This window comes from Pongo abelii, chromosome 2 (assembly GCF_028885655.2).
Source record: "Pongo abelii isolate AG06213 chromosome 2, NHGRI_mPonAbe1-v2.0_pri, whole genome shotgun sequence".
NCBI classification, from domain to species: Eukaryota; Metazoa; Chordata; class Mammalia; order Primates; family Hominidae; genus Pongo; species Pongo abelii.
In genome coordinates this window covers 62898180-62919530 of record NC_085928.1, presented here as the reverse complement: position 1 = coordinate 62919530, position 21351 = coordinate 62898180, and the positions used below count along the sequence as shown (strand labels likewise).

The 21351-nt window shown below is 36.4% G+C and overlaps 1 protein-coding gene and 1 pseudogene across 5 annotated transcripts in view; both read left to right on the top strand.

Moving 5' to 3' along the window:
* The window catches only part of VGLL3 (vestigial like family member 3), a 50602-nt gene extending 43245 nt beyond the window's left edge, over positions 1 to 7357 (top strand). For all 5 annotated transcript variants that reach the window (XM_002813408.6, XM_054551671.2, XM_009238680.4 and 2 more), the window contains exon 4: positions 934 to 7357. In XM_002813408.6, coding sequence (XP_002813454.1) covers positions 934 to 977 — 44 coding nt within the window. In that variant the 3' untranslated portion in view covers positions 978 to 7357. The remainder of the gene's footprint in view (positions 1 to 933) is intronic.
* On the top strand, positions 3377 to 10207 carry LOC100935907 (uncharacterized; annotated as a pseudogene).
* Positions 10208 to 21351: the final 11144 nt, after the last annotated feature.

Below are 21351 nucleotides of genomic sequence, written 5' to 3'. Positions count from 1 at the left end.
TTTAATTTTCAATTGTACTTCAACGAAGCTGGAAAGAAAAAAAAACAAAGTAAAAGTAACTTCGAGTAGGTGCAAACTGAAGGTGCTATGTGAATTGCCCATATCAGAAATTAGTCAATTAACTGTATTAGACACAGATAAAAGTCACGTTTCCCATTTTCTCTTTGATAAACTTCTTACTGATTTTAGCTTTGAGTTCGAATTAATCTATGTCCTATTAATCAATATATACCTTCCTTTTGTCACTATTTTTAACTTCTAAATTTTAATTTTTGCTATCTGGTATGATTTTTTAAATCCACTTTAAATACTTTTTGGAGGAAGATAAGATAAAATAAGTAAATTAATAAGTAGAATATAGGTCTGGACTGTTAGTTATGAACCAACTATATTTATTTTACTGACAATAGTAGACTCAGTTTTTAACCATCTAATGGCTCACATAGTTTATAGTAATCCCATTGCGGAGTACATTTCAAAATAACAACAGAATTTATTTATCACATTAGTCTAAAAGAATAATTTTGATTGTTACTGAAAGTGTTAATTGAAGCACTGCATAAATGCTCCAAAGATTATTTATGTCTTTTTTCTCCCAATATCACCTCCTTTTGAAATTACAAATGTTTCATTTTTGCTATTTACTATTCACTCATACTCCAAGCAAATAAAAAATATAGCAAATAATTTGTATTGTATAAATAGCACTGTCCTAGTCTTGCATTTTTGTCACGTACTGTGTTAGTTGGTTTTTTGAAAATTGTGAGCTCCAGCACAGAATTTGCTTAGAGATCATGATGTCTTCAGGTCAGAACTCACAGTTGCCTGGATTATCTTTTTGGTTTCTATATCCAATGTATTGCAGATTATGCTAATTTTTGCTACCATATGTATTAATGTTCTTTATTTTCTCCCCATTGTCATTTGTTCCAGGTCTACAGCATCAAGACAAGAGTAAGGAATCACCATGGTACTGAAACACACAATCTTAGTGAGTTAAGTTGCAGCATAAATCCAAAGGCCCACTGGGAAAAGATACTGTCGGGATTTTCCATTCAGCAATAGGACACAAAAGGCATGGAAGGAGAAGACAAAGTGTCACGCAGTTGACTGGTTTTCGGCCTTTCTTGAGAAAGCAAAGTGGATCCTAGACATTGAAGAAAAGCATTTTTGTTTGTTTATTTCCTCATCTGAGCCTTTGCCAACTGTGCAACTCTCTCCTTTTGTTACCTTGCTTTTATCAATATATAGCTAAGTTTTTGTTTCATTTTGATTTTTTTTTTAGCCAACCACCTTGTCAGGAAAGGATGAACCACACATTAAAATGTTCATTCTTTCAGGAATACAAGTTTGTAGCTCTATGTGCATCTATTTTTGTAGAAATACAAAAAGTTTGGTTTAGCATTGATGGGCTATTTTTGAGGGATGTATTTTTTTTAATATTGTAAAAATTGTTGAGTTCTGTTTAAAGAACTTGCTCTCAGAGAAGCACTGGCAAAAATGTTTAAAATGCTTATCTCTAAGATGTCTATTATATGCTCTGTCTGTGCTTTCTAGGTTACCTCAAATGTTTCGTTTTTTAACTTTTTACAAAAGTAGCTATATTGTAGTCAAACCAATGCAGTATTGTTTTTACATTGAATCTCAGTAAAGATTTAATTCCATGCTAGCTCAATTAGTTTTGAATTATATGTATAGCTTGAAAAGTTTTTTTTTAATGACTGTACTAGAGAAATGATATTTTATTGCTTTGATTTCTCCCAAAGAATAACTTGGAGGTTGACTAATAAGAAAGTTGGCATAAACTTTCAATCAGATGAAGAGTTTGCCTAGAGGAGACTAATTGTCTTTCTAGCCCATCCAAATTTGATAAATGGAACCAGAGGTTATATACAACTACAAGGAAAACAATGCGTTTAACCATGCTACCTATGAGTGCCAGTGACTTATTTTACTTGTTTCTAATTATTCATTCATGGCAATTTAAAAAGTCATATTTTAAGTGGGATTTGTTTTTCCTGAAGAGCATTTGAAGGAACAATATCTGGGAAGGTACTAGAGAAATTACAAAGCCCGAGCTCTTTCTTATAATGCCACCTATCACTGTAAGCTAAAACGTACAAACAAACAAACAAACAGTTCTATATATAATAGTTTCAACACAGAACTTAACAAGTCTCTTTTTTTTGTTTGTTTAAATCTGGCTTTACTTGATTTAATTCCCTTTTAGAAAGAAATTTAGGGCAAAATAAAGTGTATGTTAGGATTTAAATTTATGCCACAATTTAAAAATAAAATCAGAGGTTATATACAATTTAAATTAGGCTAAAAATTAAAAATTTGAGTATCTAACTTGATATAGCTCTCAGAATCTAAATAAAGTTAACATTATCATTAAGACACTGCTAGGAGAAGATTAAGATTATGAAAGTAGCAGTTACTGATACTATTAGGACTTCAAAGGCAAAGTTTATTTCTTCCATCAACTGCTTCCAGAGATGTCATGTAAAAAAGTTAGTGTATTAGAGAAGTTTTTTAGCTTTATAAAGAGGTTTTTTCAAATTTCTCCCATTTTTCTCTCCACCCACATAAAACAGTATGTTCAGTGAAATGCCACTTTCTATCTTTAATTGTTCGTATCATATATGCGAACTTTTTAGACATGAACATGGCATGTTCAGCTAAGCAGAGTTCTCATAGATAATTTTCAAATATTTTCCTTGGCTGTAATTTATGTATTCATTTATATCCTATCCATCTTTTGAGCTTCAGATCTATATACTCTCTTGTACTCTCATCACTCCGCACTTTGCTGTTTCTTACCTAGCCTCTCTTTTACACAATATGAACATTTTTACCAATGTGGGGTCCAAATTTAAGATACCTTCCACTCACTAATAATATGAACTTATATTTCCTGGGAGTAGCCAGATTAAATTTTCTATACTTTGGTCCATAATTTGATTTGATATGATCGTTTCATTTATAATTTGCCCAAATACATGGAGCACAAAATTTACTGAATTTATAAATCTGGATTTGCCTTGTGTCCTTCTGAGTTTTCAAAGGCAAGTATTCAACAGTTCCCATCTTATGACTGACAGGGTTATTTGCCTCATCCACATCCACCTTCGGAATACATTAACTTCCTTTGTAATTTATTTGAAAGTAGTATTAAACTCATTCAGATCATTCAGTTGGATTTTCCCAATGAAGAGGAAAAGGAAAGTAGTTACTCCTAGCTCCATTTCTTATTTTTCACCATATTTAATTGAAGGGCATTAATTAGATGTCTTCACCCTGAATTTAGACTTTGCTCTGTGTCTCTCCCGGTAACTGTCAGATAAAAAATTTATTGGCTCTGAGGACCTGAGAAATGTTGGGAACCCGGTTTCTGCTGTACACAGGAAAGATTTGTAAGTGAGCTCTCTCTTTGAAAACAGGACCCAGGCTGGGCACAGCGGCTCATGCCTGTAATCCTAGTATTATAGGAGGCAGAGGCTCGGGAGGATTGCTTGAGCCCAGGAGTTCAAGATCAGCCTAGGCAACACAGGGAGACCCTATTCCTACAAAAACTTTCTGAAAAATTACCTAGGCATTGCGGTGCACACCTGTTGTCCCACCTACTCTGGAGGGTGAGTCAGGAGGATCGTTTGAGCCTGGGAGTTTGAGTTTGCAGCTTGCAGTGAGCTGTGATTGCACCACTGTACTCCAGCTAGGGCAACAGAGCAAGATCCTGTCTCAAAAAGAAAAAGGAAAAAGAAAACAGGACCTAGGTGTTTGGGGTACACTGCCACCCAGGGAGTGGATCAAAAATATACGTAGAAAGAGAATGAGCGTGTCTCTATAATTGTCTTCTAGGACCATATTGCTGTTAGAAGTCCTAAAAGAGGATGGGTTGTAATTTAGCATAATATTCTGAATTCATTCCAAGTTTAAAATCCTGTCATTCTCTGGCTCTTCTTTTTTCACATCAAAATGATGCTGTTGGACTTAGAGGCTTCTGAACTGTTTTATTGAGGGCTACTATCTGCCTCCACAATTTTATTAAAACCACTCCACCTTTAGACAAAGGTGACTTTTGTCTGATTTTACAAATCAGATTTTATTCAAGCTTTCTAAATATCTGTGAACTAGACCCTAGAAAATTGTCTCATTTATTTTAAGTAGAATCTATGCTTCCACCAATAAACCATCAGGAGCTAAGAAACAACATAATGTTGACAAATCAGGAACCTAACAGATTATTTTGCCTCTCATTATTAATTTGAAAGAGCCTCTAAACTTTTGAGAAATCAATGTGTCTTCTTAAGAAAGTTAAGCACCCTCTCTTAACTTTCCCCTCTATTTGCTCTCCTTTCTCTTTCTTCTTAAGAATATTTATATTATTTTGTTAAGCAAAAATGGCCAAGATTGCTCTAAAATTTGCAAAATGAGGAGTGGATTGCAAATAATTGAGGGATTTATTTCTTTATAAGACTTAAAAAAAAACCCCAGATTCTAAGCACTGATATGAAAGTTGCCTTTGAGAAGCTTGTTATTCATTATACAAAAAGTATGTGCCCATTCCTATTCTAAGATTTGCAGAATATGTCACCCTGTCTAGCTTTTGAGTTTGCTATCTGGTTTAATGTTGTATTTATAATTTAAAGTGGAAATCAGAAACTGTTTCAAGAACCTGTATTCTATCCCTTACTGAGTGTCCCTTCTTTAAATAGTGTTTGCTGAATTAAGCCGATGGGGGCAGTGGCATTAAGTGGTGGAAAAAGGAAAGTATATATGTTAGAGTTTTGACTGAGGGATAAATAGATAGCAGAACGGATTAATGGAAAAGAACTTGGCTGTTAGGCCGTTCTCTAAATTCTAGTTTAGCCACAAGTTTATGTGTGGTTTGGGGCTTCATTTATTTATCTCATGAGTAAAATGGGATAATACCTAACAGGCAGGCTCTGGAAGTTGGAAATCACATACATACACACACACACACACACACACACACACACACACACGATCAATCATCTGGCTCATATTAGATGTTCAATAAATAACAGTTACTACAGTTGCCTATCAGTTAAGTAGTTCATTAAATTGAGCTCCCAAAGGTCTCTTCTCTTCACGTCCATATCCGTTTCTGCAGCAATCAAATAGATATGTGATTGTTTTTCTGTAAGAAATTACTGCAAAGAGAATCTTTTTCTCCTACTGTTCCTTCTACCTGGTATAGGAGATAAATGTACATTTCTTAATTAGCTGACTTTTTAGTGTGTCGTTTCTGAAGGAAAAATAAATTAACCTTACAGTGGCATGTAGGTCCAATTCAGTTTTCCTACATGTTCCAAAATTTTATTTAAATTACTGTGTCCAAAATTATGAGGACAGTGTCATTCATTCACCATAGTTTATATTTTTAGTTATATATCGAACTTCCTTGGCACCTAGGATAAGAACATTTCTTTTGAAATTATCCAATTTTTTTTTTTATTTTTATTTGACTTGAAGGAAAGTTGCAAAATATGGTGGAAAAAATCTTCCACATTAAAAGGGGGAAAAAAACACAACCATTTACGATCTCAGTCAGCAGATTTACTCTACTCAAGGAAAAAAAGAAACAACCTTATTGGAAGCAGATGTTGACACTGTGTCAGTTATTGAAGATGGAAGGAGTTCACTTGAGCCATTGCAGTTACAAAGGGGTATTGATGGCAGTTCGAATTCCCGATTGATCACCTTTGCAGCCAAGGGAAACGCAGCAGAAACTGTATGGGATCGGAAATGAAATCAGCCTGCCAGTTTAATGGAGAGGCTCCTAGAAACTCATTTTTTTTCTTTCCTGTAAGATAAAAGACATCTTTCAGAATAAGAAAGACTTGTTTGAGAGAGAAATTACAGTTTATTCTCTGAAAATATTTAAAGGCCAAAGTGCCCTTTAAATCTATTATTAAAGCATTAAAACTATTACTAAAATCATTATAGAAAAATTGGGCAAAAATTTTAGCCTAACTTTCAACATCCATTCAAAAACAGATGTTGAAAACAAACATATAACCTATAAAAAAGTGAATGGCTCTGGCAAGTAGGGGCATGGGTGGAGGCTATAAGGAAACCTCAGTCTCAATAACTTCAAAATGTTACTTTGCATGGTAACTTGGTCATGGAGATTGGTCACAGCACAGACATTTAGAATTTTTTAGCAGGATTTTTTCTTTTGAATCTTGTAGTGCTCTCTGGGAATTGCACCATGTACATTTTACAACCTACAGAAATCGTCATTATTGCTAAAGTATCTCAATTTTTCTATTTCTTTTATTGTCTATTGTGCTTTTTTGTTTAAAAATACTTTTATAGTTTTAAAGTATTGATCAAAGTAGTATTCTCTTGAAGTTGTAGTCAATTTAATTTGATCCAATAAGTTTTTCTGAATCTCCTTTTTAAGTTCCAAGAAATTCTAGTATAAATAAGTGTACTTTTACCAATTCCATTGTATAAGCAAACAGACACCTTTTAGAAAAGGATAAGTAATCATCAATTTGTTTTTTTTTAAAAAAAACAATTTCTAGACTACTAAATTTGTCATAAGAATAATTCTTTTAAAATGCAAGATACTTTAATTAGTTTTTTTGGTATATGCATAAGATGTGAACTTTCCTATTGATATCTCTTTATATTAATAGAGATGTACATTTCTTTCTATGCTGTGGCTAGAGCAAAAGTTAATAATGATTATTTACACAATTGATTTAATTTCTTAGGATATGTACAATATTGGATATTATATCTGATTTAAAAATACTATTCCATACATTTTTTTTCAGGAGATAAAACATAGGGAAAAGTTTTCATGTGAATTCTTTGTATCACTTTAAAGTACATATATTTAAAGGGAAGATATGGATACAATTTGTTTTTATTATATAAATCTAGGTAAGGTGAAATGCTTTCGTGAACAAAAATACAGTGTAGTGAATTTTATATTTGTCACTTGATTAGGTAAACTGAAAAGTAACAATAGAAATATTATTTTACGGCATTGAAATACCATGAAATTTCAGACTTGTTAGTTCTACAAGCAGTTATGCTACCTTAATTTTGTGTTTCCAGAAATAAAAAATAACCTTAGTTATGCTGTCATTCTTAATTAATAAAAAAAGTAAAATTCATAAAACTTTTGGCTTTATAAGATAATTATAAAATTATGTACTTTTTCTGTTTTTGTGGGGTTGGGAAAACATTTTCTTATTTCTATTCACTCTTCAAATGCAGGTCTCATAATATGTGTCAATGATATAAGATGATGGAAGACTGTAATGAAAACATATGTCATTATCTTCAGTTTGTTCAATAAATAATTTAATGTGAATTGAATGTTTGTGTTTTAACGTAGCATTTGGATTTGGTCTGCATTTCTTGAGAATTTAAAACTCTTTTTGTTTCCTCCTTATTCAATTAAGCATCTTATAAATATTTTGGAAATTACAACAACCTAGATGTTATTAATTAAGAAGTTAATTTCTAGGGCCAAGAAGTCTATATGTGACTGCAAGGAGTAGATTATAAAACACATGTTTATAATGGAAAAGCAAATGGAATGGGGTATATTAATTACATAACAGCAAGAGTCTTGAGAATTTTATAATACAATGCTTCTAAGGATATTGGTTGACCAAGGTGTATTTTATTGTTTTTACATTTGTTGACAGGGACCCTGCCATAAGTAGTATGAAAAAACGAACAAAAACTTTTCTATGATTCATTAACATTGAAAAGAGAATTCCAAGACCTTGTATTCTGAAGAAAGCTAGAGTTTCTCTACGTGGGCCCTCAATTTTCTTATTACATGTATCTTTAATGTGAAAGTACTAAAGTCTGAAAATCAGCATTTAAATAATAGACTTTCCAGCATTACAGAAGAAATAATTTGGCACAGGCTTTTTAACTGTACGCCATATTTAGAATGTGGTGTCAAAATGAGATTTTTAGAACTGCTGTAAAATATTACTACATTATTACAAAGATAATGGCCTAAAACAACACAAATTTATTATCTTACAGCTCTGTCGGTCAGACATTCGGCAAAGATCTTAGTCTTGGTGGGCTACAGAATGTAGGAGGCATTTCCTGGATGCTTGCAAGAGAGAATCTTGCTGTTCCCTGCTTCTAGAGTCCTTTGCTTAGCTTCCTTCCATCTTCAAATCCAGCAACCTGGTCAAGACCTTCTCACATGGCATCACTGACTTTCTCTTCTTCCTCTCCCTTACATATTTAAGGACTCATGTGATTACAATAGCTGCATCTGTGTAATCCAGAATAATCTCTTCATCTCAAGGTTTTTGTTTGTTTGTTCTGTTTTGTTTTGTTTTGTTTTGTTTTGATGGAGTCTTGCTCTGTCGTCAGGCTGGAGTGCAGTGGCGCGATCTTGGCTCACTCCAACCTCCACCTCCCGGGTTCAAAGGATTCCCCTGCCTCAGCCTCCCAAGTAGCTGGGACTACAGATGCGTGCTACCACACACGGCTAATATTTTGTATTTTAGTAGAGACAGGATTTCACCATGTTGGCCAGGATGGTCTCCATCTCCTGACCTCGTGATCTGCCCGCCTTGACCTCCCAAGGTGCTGGGATTACAGGCATAAGCCACTGTGCCCGGCTCAAGGTTCTTAATGACATGTTTAAAGGCCCTTTTTCCATGTACAGTAACATATTCAAAGGTTCTGGGGATTAGGACTTGGAGCCATTATTCTACCTACAACAATTAGTATTGGATTTCCATCATTTTCTATCACTCTTGTAATCGAGAAGGACTATTTCACTGGGAGTAGCAAGTCGTAATGTTTGCGTTGGCATTTGTGTGGGGGTTTATCTTCATTCATTAAATAATTGCATGTAAAGAAAATTCCTCTCACTATTTCAAATGTTTCATGTAGTTATTATAGTGCTTCAGAATCCAAAGGGTTATGTGTTACTTATGTAAGATGAGCAGTCTGAGGGGTGGAGAGCAGGTCATCTAGTGCAGATTCTTCCTAGCTGAAGTGTGTTTTCTCTGGGGACAACCAAGTAAGATTTAATTGTTTTGTTTCCTTTTTTGGGAACTTAGGCCCATCTTGTGATGTCCTAAGTCTCCAAGCATCTTATTTGACCTGCTTATACACATTTGACTAAATAGCTAAATATGACCACATTGACATGGTAAAGCTTTAACACTTTTGTCCAGATTGAATCACTCCATCTGCTATCAGTTAAGCAGTGGAAAACTGTTATGGAAAAGCAAACATGTTTTGATAGATTTAATGTGTAAAGAGGGTATCAATACTCTGGAATGCTGCTGATCAATAAATGAGCTGCAAGACTTTGTTCGAAACAACACTCAAGCACAACTGTTTTACTTTCCATACCAAGTTTGGCTGTGACTGAATGAAGAACACCAGCATTGATCTTTGCTTTGCACTTGTACAAGAGACTATTTGCAGAGAGCCAAATATAGCAACAGAGGATTTAATATCTTGCCAAAAAATACAAAATCTGTTCCCCTTTAAGCATGACACTCTATCCTTTCTTGTGGATCTTGCTAAAAGGAAAATATAGCTTTAAACTCCCCTATTCCTTCTGTTGAAAGCTTACGAATCTTTTTCAAATGAGCTATGCATGGATTTGTGGTGTTTTATGTTTCCAAAAGAAAATGGCTACATGAAAAATCTGTCCAGTGTTATCATTTTTCTTACAAAAAATACTTCTCGTTATGGCTGTATTAATTAATTTGATTGTGATAATGATTACACAATGTTTACCTATATCAAATCATCATATCATATACCTTAAATATATACAACTTTTATTTGTCAATTATAACTCAGTAAGTCTGGGCAAATATCTTTAAGTCAAAGATTAGAGTCAACAGAAGTAAAGAAAAATCATACTTTGATAGGTTCAGGACTAATCAAGGATCAATGGGTGACATGATATCATGCTATGTGCCATTTTGTATTGAACAAATTACACCAACAATAAAAAAAATTGGCTTCAGTCAACGAGGTTCTTTCTTTGTCTTAGAACATGGGTGCTTTGTTCTGAATGTTGTCTCATGGGTAGGCAGATTAGTTTAGATTTCTCTATAATGTGGGTGATGACAATAGCTCTTCTGCTCTGTTTATGATGCATATAAAGAATTTTGAAAATAGTCTTGCAAACTTCACCATGAAGTTTCTGCAGTGACAGCTTTACCCGACATCTCCGTGTGGGATTTTAAAACAAACACAAGGCTGTTTGGAAATACTTGGTATATGTAAATATGCAAAATATGCTGAACAGCACTAACAGCTGTAGGGTGTACTCCCTCATCCTTGAGCAGAATATTTTGGTGGCAGTGTGGTTATTTTTTCCATCTTTGCTTTGAATTCCCCCCCCCTTTTCTCCACCCACTCACCCATCTACAATCCACTCCAAAAGCACAAATTTAACACCCTTCCCCCTACTTCCACACTGCTTCCAAGAGAATCATTTTAGTAGATTCCCACTGGAAAAGGTGGGTGGTGGCTTGATGGAATGTTTCTGAGTTACATGATGTTGTAAAGCCTGAGTTTCGGGGAACTTGCTTGGACTTGATCTGACATCAAGCTCACACACAGCCCAGACACTCTGCAGGCCAGATTCCATTAAGGCTTATCATTGCAAGAAGAGGAAAAGTCCTTTGTGAGTGGCCCTCCAGCCATGATGATTCCAAAGATGGGAAAATAATCATTTTAAGTGTGTGCTATCAGGTTCTGTAACATCAAGGCACTCATCCTTTTATGAAAATAAGCAAATGCCCTATTTTCATATGCCTTTCCTCAGAGCCCCCAGATGGAGGGAGAACACAAGAAAAGGTAAAATTCAAAGTCTCTTCTTATGGTACCTTGAGGAATTGAAGGTTTGAAGGAAAAAAGGTACCAAGTATGAAGAGAGAAGACCCACATCCTAGGACCATTTCCACGGGTGATTTGTTGATATCATTTCATCTTATATTTCTGTTTATCCGTCCAAGGAACATCAAGTGAAATAAGAAATCTAAACTGATTTGGGGAAAATAAAGTGCTATACAAATACAAATAAATAGGAACCAATATTTAATGAAAGTCCTTGATCTATCATGAGTATTACATGAATTCAGCTCAAGTGACTCTCACAAATAGCAATATGCAGATAGCATTATTTGGGAAGCTGTTAGCAATATAAAAATGGGGGTTGAGTTTCAGCAATGCTACTTAGAAGCTGTATATTTTGGATAATTTTCTTCACCTCTTTAAGTCACAGCGTGGTCATCTGTATGTAAGATGAAGACGAATTTTTTTTTTTTTTTTGAGCTGGAGTCTAGCTCTGTCACCCAGGCTAGAGTGCAGTGGCTGGATCTTGGCTCACTGCAACCTCTGCTTCCTGAATTCAAGGGATTCTCCTGCCTCAGCCTCCTGAGTAGCTGGGATTATAGGTGCCTGCCACCACGCCCAGCTAATTTTTGTATTTTTAGTAGAGACTGGGTTTCACTGGCCAGACTGGTCTCGAACTCCTGACCTTGTGATCTGCCCACCTCAGCCTCCCAAAGTGCTGGGACTACAAGCGTGATGTTGCTCTTTAATTAATCTAACTTTTCAGTAATTGAGGAAATCATCAGTTAAGTTCATTCCAAAGGGCACTGATATAATTTCGCTCTGAGTCCCCACTCAAATCTCATCTTGTAGCTCCCATAATTACCAAGAGTTGTGGAAGGGACCCGGTGGGAGATGATTGAATCATGATGGCAGGTCTTTCCCTTGCTGTTCTTGCAATAGTGAATGAGTCTCACAAGATCTGATGGTTTTACAAAGAGGAGTTTCCTTGCACAAGCTCTCTCTTTGTATGCCGCCATCCATGTAAGATGTAACTTGCTCTTCCTTGCCTTCCACCATGATTGTGAGGCCTCCCCAATCATGTGGAACTGTAAGTTCATTAAACCTCTTTCTTTTGTAAATTGCCCAGTCTCGGGTATGTCTTCATCAGCAGCAGGAAAATGGACTAATACAGTAAATTGGTACCAGTAGAGTGGGGCGTTGCTGAAAAGATACCCAATAACGTGGAAGCAACTTTGGAACTGGGTAACAGGCAGAGGTTGGAACAGTTTGGAGGCATCAGAAGAAGACAGGAAAATATGGGAAAGTTTGGAACTTCCTAGAGATTTGTTGACTAGCTTTAATCAAAAGGCTGATAGTGATATGGACAATGAAATCCAAGATGAGATGGTCTCAGATGAAGAGGAGGAACTTGTTGGGAACTGGAGCAAAGGTGACTCTTGTTATGTCTTAGCAAAAAGATGAGGAATTTTGCCATGCCCTAGAGATTTGTGGAACTTTGAACTTGAGAGAGATGATTTAGAGTATCTGGTGGAATAAATTTCTAAGCAGCAAAGCATTCAAGAGGTTACTTGTGTGCTGTTAAAGGCATTCAGTTTTATTAGGGAAGCAGAGCATAAAAGTTCAGAAAATTTGCAGCCTGACAATGGGATAGAAAAGGAAAATCAATTTTCTGAGGTGAAATTCAAGCCGGCTGCAGAAATTTGCATAAATAATAAGGAGCTGAAAGTTAATCCCCAAGCCAATGGGGAAAATGTCTCCAGGGCATATCAGAGGTCTTCACGGCAGTCCCTCCAGTCTCAGGAGGCTTAGGGGGAAAACATGGTTTTGTGGGCTGGGCCCAGGGTCTCTGTGCTGTGTGCAGCCTAAGGTTTTGGTGCATCCCAGCTGCTCTAGCGGTGGCTGAAAGGGCTCAACATAAAGGCTGGGCTGTGGCTTAAAGCCTTGGCAGCTTCCACGTGATGTTGAGCCTGTGAATGCACAGAAGTCAAGAACTGACTGTTGGGTAACTCCACCAGGAGAAAAAACCACGACCTGCCAAGATGCTTGCTGAAGGCAAAGGGAATACAGAATGGGTAGCAGAAGAAGGTAGTCATCAATACCAGCTACGACCATGTGACCAGCTCAGAAACGGGGACTGTAATTGTCATGAGTATTTCCTTCTCCTTTTGTTAGAAACATGTTTGCGCAAGTATGCACTTGCACTAAGAAAATACCTTCACTTTATTTCCTTTTTCCTTTATCATGTGATGTAAGATTTATTGACTTCATATCAGCATTTAAGTGTGTTAACTTTGTGTAATAGCATTTGGGTTAGGGATTGTTGCATTTCTGGTTGTATGAAGGAGAGTTGTATTATGTTAGGTGTAATTATGACCTTATTATTGTCTTTATTTGAAGTTATGTATGATTTCAGGAGATGTGTATGGGTTCAATTCGACAAGGGGTGGACTTGTGATATTAATACTGAGTGTCAACTTGAATGGATTGAAAGATGCAAAGTATTGATCCTGGGTGTGTCTGTGAGGTGTTGCCAAAGGAGATTAACATTTGAGTCTGTGTATTGGGATATATATATATATATATATATATATATATATGTATAATCTCCTATTAGTTCTTCTCCTATAGATAACCCTGACTAATATAGGCACTCAGCTGTGAGTGACAGAGCCAGGATCCAAACCCAGATTTAGCCAAACAGGAAACTCAGAACTCCATACCACCCCCAAATTTTTGCTATTGTCACATCTGAATGTATTTGCTGTGAGAAGATTTTATAATCTTGTAGCCAACTGGGATAAAAAGAGACAGTAGGAGAAGCTAAAAATGGCCAGAAAGGATAGGGTACTTTGGAAGACTGAGGGAGAGTAATGTGGCTTTCATGAATGAGAGTTATGAGAGACTTCGGAATTGTAGAACGTTATTTGCCACTTGGGGATACAGAATAAATTCATCTGACATATACTTCTGATCTCAAGGAATAGGATTATTTCTTTACTCAGCTTATCCTCAAATCTCATTAAAATAGTGAATAATGGATTGGAAGAATTATAGCTTCTTGATGTTGACATCTTATTTTTCGTCTGAAACTGTCAACTCCCTAATCTCTTTAGGTGTTCAGCACTTGTTCTGTCTGCTAGAAAAAAAAATCAAAATTACATTTTAGTCCTGAAAAATTTTTTTAATGAAGTACCCTCATTTCTCACACTTAGAGTATGTGTTTGGGCAAGACTTTAACAAACATATATAGAATAAATCATTTGAAAACATTTGTCTTAACCTGTAGTTTCTGTGTCAGAAAGCTGAGAGGCTATAAGATTCTATCGTCATCTTACTCCTCACTTGCCAGTTGTTTAACATGGGAAACGTACCCTTCCTCATGAATAAAAAGGAGATGGCAATACCTACATTATAGGATAGATATGCAGATTAGATGGGATGATGTGTAAGTGCCTGTTAAGTACTAGACTTCCCAGGAAGCTTAGAATTTTATGCATCAATTAGTACTGGCTCAAATTTACTAGGCATCTATAACCAGGAACTTTACAAAAGTCACCTCTTGGAATCCTCAGAACAGCTTTTCAAGGCGGGTTTCCTTATTTTCACATTAGAGATGAGAAACTGAGTTGCAGGGATTTTAAATAACATGACAGAGCAGAATCAGGATTAAAAGTCCAGTTGTGTAATTTCACAGCTCATGTATTTTCCACTACACCAAGCTCCATCTCAATCTACTATATGATTAATATTGAGTGCCTAGTGTTTGCTCACATTCACATACAAAATATAAGTAAGGCAGAAGACTAGAGATCGTACTACAGGTAACGGAAAGCCTGGTTTTTAAACTGCTTATACCGCAAACTAGCTGCACTCTCTGCCCTACTGTCTTACTTTCTTAAAATTGAATTATGAGACTGACACATCATGATAAGTAATTGAACAATCTAGTCCAATTTCTGCATCAAAATTCAGATTGCTATGAACTATAATACCCATTTCCTTCTTTCTCTAAACTCATGAAAATAAAGCAGGAGAAATCATCCTACTGCCAGAACTTGTGTGAGTTTGTGTGTGTGAGTGCGTATGTGTGAGTGTGTGAGTGTGTGAGTGTGTGTGTGTGAATGTGTGTGAGTCTGTGTGTATCATTTTTTTTCTCTTTATTTAGACTTTCTATAGGGTCAACTATACGCGGTAAAAATACTAATAGAAGTAAAACAAACTAGTGATTTAAATCCCTACAAGTCCTGACTTGAATTCATATGGATGTTTAATACATTTCCCTTGTCAATGTTGACAGTGAAGATGGCGTCTGTATTGACTATTTGTAATAGGCTAAACCACTCTCTCTGATCAGGTAGTGCACATTCATAAAAAAAAAACAAGTCTCAGAAATGCCAGCTTTTTCATGGAAATATTTTTAGATGCAACCACTGCACCTTGCTCTCTGCTATACTTTTGGACCTGTGAGCCTTCTAAACTTGTCCATGTTCCCTGGCCCCATGACAATTCTCTTAGACTTGTCAAAAGAATTCAGCTTCTCTGATGTGCAACTTTTTATTGCATGTCCTAGAAAAGATTTTTACCTGTTTTTATTTCTTGATTGTTCTACTAGGTCTTTGCTACCCCAGCCCTGCTAAACTTCGGCTGCTAAAGCCAGCCAGGAACAGGCTTTCCCTCTGAGATCTAAAAGGATTAGCTTTGGAAACTTAATCACCTGGATCCAGGATTTGTGGGGCCTGAGACTTATGAAAGCTGGGGGGAGGATGACCTTTTAAGTAAAAGAATACAAAATGAATACTAAGTTATGTACATAAGTGAAGACAGAAAATGAGAAATCACAATGGGCAAATTTTGAAAAGCAAATAAATGCCATAGAACACAAAATTCAGAAAAAAATGTATATTTTCATTAATTACTTGCTTAAAGATGCATATGTGATGCACTGCATTTCTAATGACTAGTTTTAATACTCTGCACATTTTAAACCTGTTTTTTATTTTTTATTTTTCACTAAACTCTTGTGCTTGCTGATAGAACACTGATAGGCTATGTTCATAGAGAGAGGTCATCTCAGGCCCATTTGAAACATTGCAATGGATGAGTTGAAGGATTCCTAGAAGCCATTTATATACTAGGGAATGACTATTTAATTGTACATAGACGTATTTGAAAATGGCATAAATATATCCACTAAATCTCCGTTGTATGTGTTGACCAACTCAACCTTGTCTTAGCTTCATCCCTACCACCCCATAAGGGGAACATGTGATGGAGAAGACAGTGTATGTGAGTGAAGGAGACAGCGTTCTTAAACAATAGTGCTTAAAACAGCTAATTTTTGAGAAAATTAGAAAAGCGTATGTCAACATGAGCTCTAGATTCATCCCAAGACCTGGGAAAGGGCCTGTGCAAGTGAGACCTGGAAGCTTTAGCTTGGTTAGCCTCACAGCAAATCTCCTAAGCACATGTCACCTAAGCATGTCTCCCATGATAAAAAAAGGAAGTTCTATTTAGAAAGGCATCAGATTGTGGCTTTGCACTTTTAATTTCTGGTTCCTATCTGTTGCAGTACATTAAACTGAAAATTCAAAGATAAGGTTGGGTGTCGTGGCTCACGCCTGTAATCCCAGCACTCTGGGAGGCCAAGGTGGGCAGATGACTTGCAGTCAGGAGTTTGAGGCCAACCTGGACAAAATGATGAAACCTTGTCTCTATGTCTCTACAAAAAAATACAAAAAGTAGCCAGGTGTGGTGGTGCATGACTGTAACCCCAGCTACTTGGGAGGCTGAGGTCGAAGTGAGCCGAGATCGCACCACTGCACTCCAGCCTAGGTGACAGAGCAAGACCCTGCCTCAAACAAACAAACAAAACCCTAAGATGATAAGAGAGTTACATACTGAATAACTAAGATGTAACAAGACCAGGTTGACTGAGAGAGACAGAAGGGAACGTTAAAAATGTTTGGAAAAAATTTTAACTAGACAAACAAGGAAAAAGTCTGTAAGATGACTCTGAACTGAAGAATTTGTGTGCAAATAACCTGATGCCGAGAATTATGAGGAATGAGTTATCCTCTGGATAAAGCAGTCTTGTTGTTCTTAATAATAAAACTATATGTTGTTTACAGCTATGCATCATCATGAACCAGAACTACATCACATGTTAAAGTAATGGAATCTTACTGAATAATGAAGAGTTACGTAAAGAATGCTTTCGTAGATTATCTGAAAAAAAAATCTATTCCTGACCTACTTTTGTTACTAACAACCCGTGTGCTCCTAGAAAAAAAATAACTAAATTTCTTTGATGTGTTTTCTTCTCTATAAAATAGGAACAATATGACTAGACAATCTTTAAGTCTTCTAGTTCTAAAAGTTTTTGTACATGTATTTTCTTTAAATATGACACCATACCTTATTTAGACATCATCATTCATATTTTCCTGGAGTTAGAATAGTTTGGAAAGAATAATCTAATTGGAAAAGATTATTTAACAACTTCTTCAGATGTTAATGGAAGTTGGAGCTGTAAAAATTCAATAATGACAATGTTGTTCAGAGTGGAACAAAGAAAAATTCCAAACAGTCTCTGCAACAAATGCCATTGGCATTTATGTAATCTGAAGTTTTAAAAAAAGAGAGAAAAGAAATAGCAAGAAAGACATGATTCTCTTAGGAATTTGACATCCTGGTATTGTGTTTTTAACAGTTTTTCTTTCAGGGAGCCAATACGCAAACCTGCGCACAATTTAGACTTTTTGCTCATCCCATATGTTTCATGTGCTGGTTTGAATTATTCAGTGGTGGAAAATAGAAATGTAGAATTAAAAAAAAATTCACAGCATTCCTATACTAATTACAGGCAGCACAGTAGACAAAGTTACAGACATATATGATTAAAGACATAACAGGTTATCCAGCTCAATCAGCTCTGCTGCATTTTACAAAACCAAATCTTTGTTATGTGTCCAGCTTAATTTCAATGATCCATGTTGGTGTCTATAGATTCTTCTGGGACACTAATAAATGACTAAATTTCAATATAATTTTCCTGCACTTGCTGACGGCTTAATCTCGTGACTGAATTTCATGTAATTACCTACAGTCATTCACACTTTCATTAGTAAGAACAGTTTATCATGATAATTTGAAGGCATTTACCACCTGCTCATGATGCCATCCAGCATGTAGACAAAGCAAGTTAAATGACTACAGTCCCTCAACCACCTTGGTCTGGCTGTTTCATGTGTAGGGATCTCTATCACATTCTCTTCTATCAATAATATTTCCATATTAGTCAATTTGACTTGCCTCATTTCTCATGAGTACATCTTTCTCAGCAAATGTCCTAACACATACTTCATCCGTTTTTACCCTCATCATAGCTTTATTGTAAATAGATTGATCACATCAAGCCTGAGGCCCCCTAACTGCGCAGTGGTGTTTACAAACTACGGCCACAGCAGTCCATTCTGAGGTGGAGGAAGACATAGTTTCTCCTCCTGAATAAACCACTCTGTTCTGAAAAGGGAAACATTAGTTTCCTTGCAGGTACTGAAACTGTTTTCCCAAGACTGATCCCTTCCTAGAGTTTCCAATGTGCCATGTAGATTGTCCCATGTACAATGTCCCATGTAGTATCACCAGAGGACTGAGCCCTGGTCCTGGCAGGAGATTTCAGGGTGAGACCAAGTACAAGGAGAAGCCGGGATATTTCTCTGTCTCCTGCTCTGCTTTGAACAGCATCTCTGGCAGCAGCTGTGTCTCCCACAGTGACTATGACTCCTCTGAGGCCTCAGCTGCTGACACACTCCCAACTACTGCTGGGTACCCTAGTGTCTGGGCTCCTTTTAGAATCCTTCTCCTTTTTGCCCCTATGGGTGGGAGTGGCTTCCTGATGTTGCTAATCTCTAGTTTGTTTGACCATCTCTGTAGCTCTTCTATCACTATATAACCAATCTCCTGCTTCAAATTTGCTGTTTAAGAACTCAGAGTGGTTTCTATTTACCTGGTTGAAATATGGCATATACCATTTTGCCCATAAGGAGTGATCCCAGGAAACAAATCCTCAAGAAAGGATTTTATGTTAGAGCATGAAAGTAGGAATGACCCGCATGAAGGCAGAGAGGGAATTTTAGTAATCCATGGTATGCAGAGGCATCACAACTACCTGGATTATCAAGGCTCTAAGAAATTAAGTAATCTGCTGTACTCTGCCACTATGGCAGTAACAGTGATTACAAGTATTGTAGAGCTTAATAAAGTATTTGAGACAACACTTCAAGGTTTCCAAAAAAAGAAAGCCAATGCAAGACTTTTAAGTTTCAGCTCAAACCCAGGTAGAAAACCAGAGCACTTGATGACAGCTTTCAGTGAATTATTTTTATCCATTATACATACAGGACAGCATGGCTGAAAGTCAGGACTAACGTCTTGTGGTGTAGTTTGGAGAATTTTGAAGCAAGTTGGTCAGATAACTTTGCCAAATTTCTTCTGTTAATATTCAGGGGTTAGTGAGAAAGCAATGATTCTCTTAGAAATGGACAGAAACCTGTTTGATCACAGATGAAGCTGGACACTGGACTTCCACAATGAAATAAGTTCCATAATTCAATATCAAAACTGATTTCCCAATAGAAACACCTCTCTCTCTTTTCATTTTCCTGAGGAAACCAGCCGTCTTTTGAAATTCACACACATCACACTTCATTGTTTATAGATCCAAAACTGGAGTCAGATTCCAGTAAGACCAGGGAAGAATCAACAGTTATCTTGGAAGAAGACAGCATATAGACCACCAGGAATTGCGAAAACTTGCCCATATCGATCAACTGAAATTTAAACAGCACATATATAAATGAATCCTAAGCATGTGAAAGGAAGAAAATGAAATATACAGTTAGGTTGGCTATATCTATTGGATTCATGATTTAATGTATTAACTTGATCATCTGGAAATGGCTCTAATAGTTCACTTGGTTGACTGACTAAAGCATGGATTCCACAAAGGACTATGTCCAAAGAGGTCAAGATGCGAAAACTTTCCTGTAATTATTTAGAGCAAGGAGTCCAACAGATATACAAACATGATAAATTTAGAGTAAAATAATTATGGACAATTTGCTTTCTCTTCCTCTGACAATTTTATCTGAAAGTTACAAAAAAACACTTACATCACCAGGGCATTGAGAAATGCTTCATGAGGGAAATACCAGCATTTTTGAAAACTTGGTTCTGAATTTCAACTGGAAATAGGGGTTGATGGTGGGAATTGCCACTTGTGAAGTAGTCTACATGATTTTAATGGAAATTGTGGGATTCCAGAGTGACAGAGGCCAGGTAGCTGTACTTAACCATCAGAGATAAGGGTGGCTTAATTACCATGACTGGTTGCAAAGGTGGACTGCCATCCAGAATATTTTAAACTTGAGGGAACTGAGTCATGGATAATTGATTACTGGGACCTAGAGACAAAATAAATAGGCATAAAATATTACTTAAGTTTTATTATAGAGAATACGCTATATATGGGGAGCAGAGGTCTTATTTGAGTCACTGCAGTAAGAAGTCATGGCATCTCCTCCAATTCCTCCACCTAAACTAGTCTATAAACCCGGATTGCTTAATTGAAGGAGAGACCAGGCCCCCTTGAGGAAGGCCTTGCAACATCCTCATGTATACAGACTATAAATCTTCCTCTAAGCATAGCCTGAATGAGTATATGGCCATTTCGCCTATGACTTCGCACTGGAGAAAGGGAAAATTCTAGGCACTGGCTCTGAGTTGACACTCATCCCTGAGCACTTGAAGTGCCACTGTAGTCTTCTGGGACTTATGGAAATTGGCTGATGAATAAAGTTTTGGGCCAAGTCTATCTGAAAATGGTCCTTTTGGGTCCAGGATCCTCCTTTGGGTATTTTCCCAGTTCCTAATAGCATAGTTGGGTAAAGCACATTAGGAAACTAACAGAACTCCTGCATTATCCATTATGATAAGAAGTCCCAAGTGTTAGCACCTGGAAGTGCCATCTGTACCTACATAGCAAACCAAAAGCAAAGCCTCATCCCTGGAGGGCCACAACAAATTTACTTCCAGAAAAAAAGCATAAGGAGTCCTAAAGAATGACTGAGGGCTGTCTTAAACTCAGGTGGTTACTCCAATTGCAACTGCTATTCCACGTAGGTATTCTGAGTACAATAAACCAAACAAGCCTTTAGATTTTGGTACACATCTATTAATCTGGCTTGAAAAATGCTTTTTTCTTCTTCTCCATATCAATTTGAAAAGTTGACCAGAAAGAAGCAGGTCATTTTCTCTTGTCAGAGATATCAGTGTATTGTATGTATAAACATAGTATATAAGGTATGGACACAGTATATGATATGCTTCTATATTATAAAAGGTATGGGAGTGTTCATAGCTTATATAATATGCTTATACATACTCAGGACTTTGATTAGTACCTTTCACAGAACATCACATTTGTCCATGACTTAG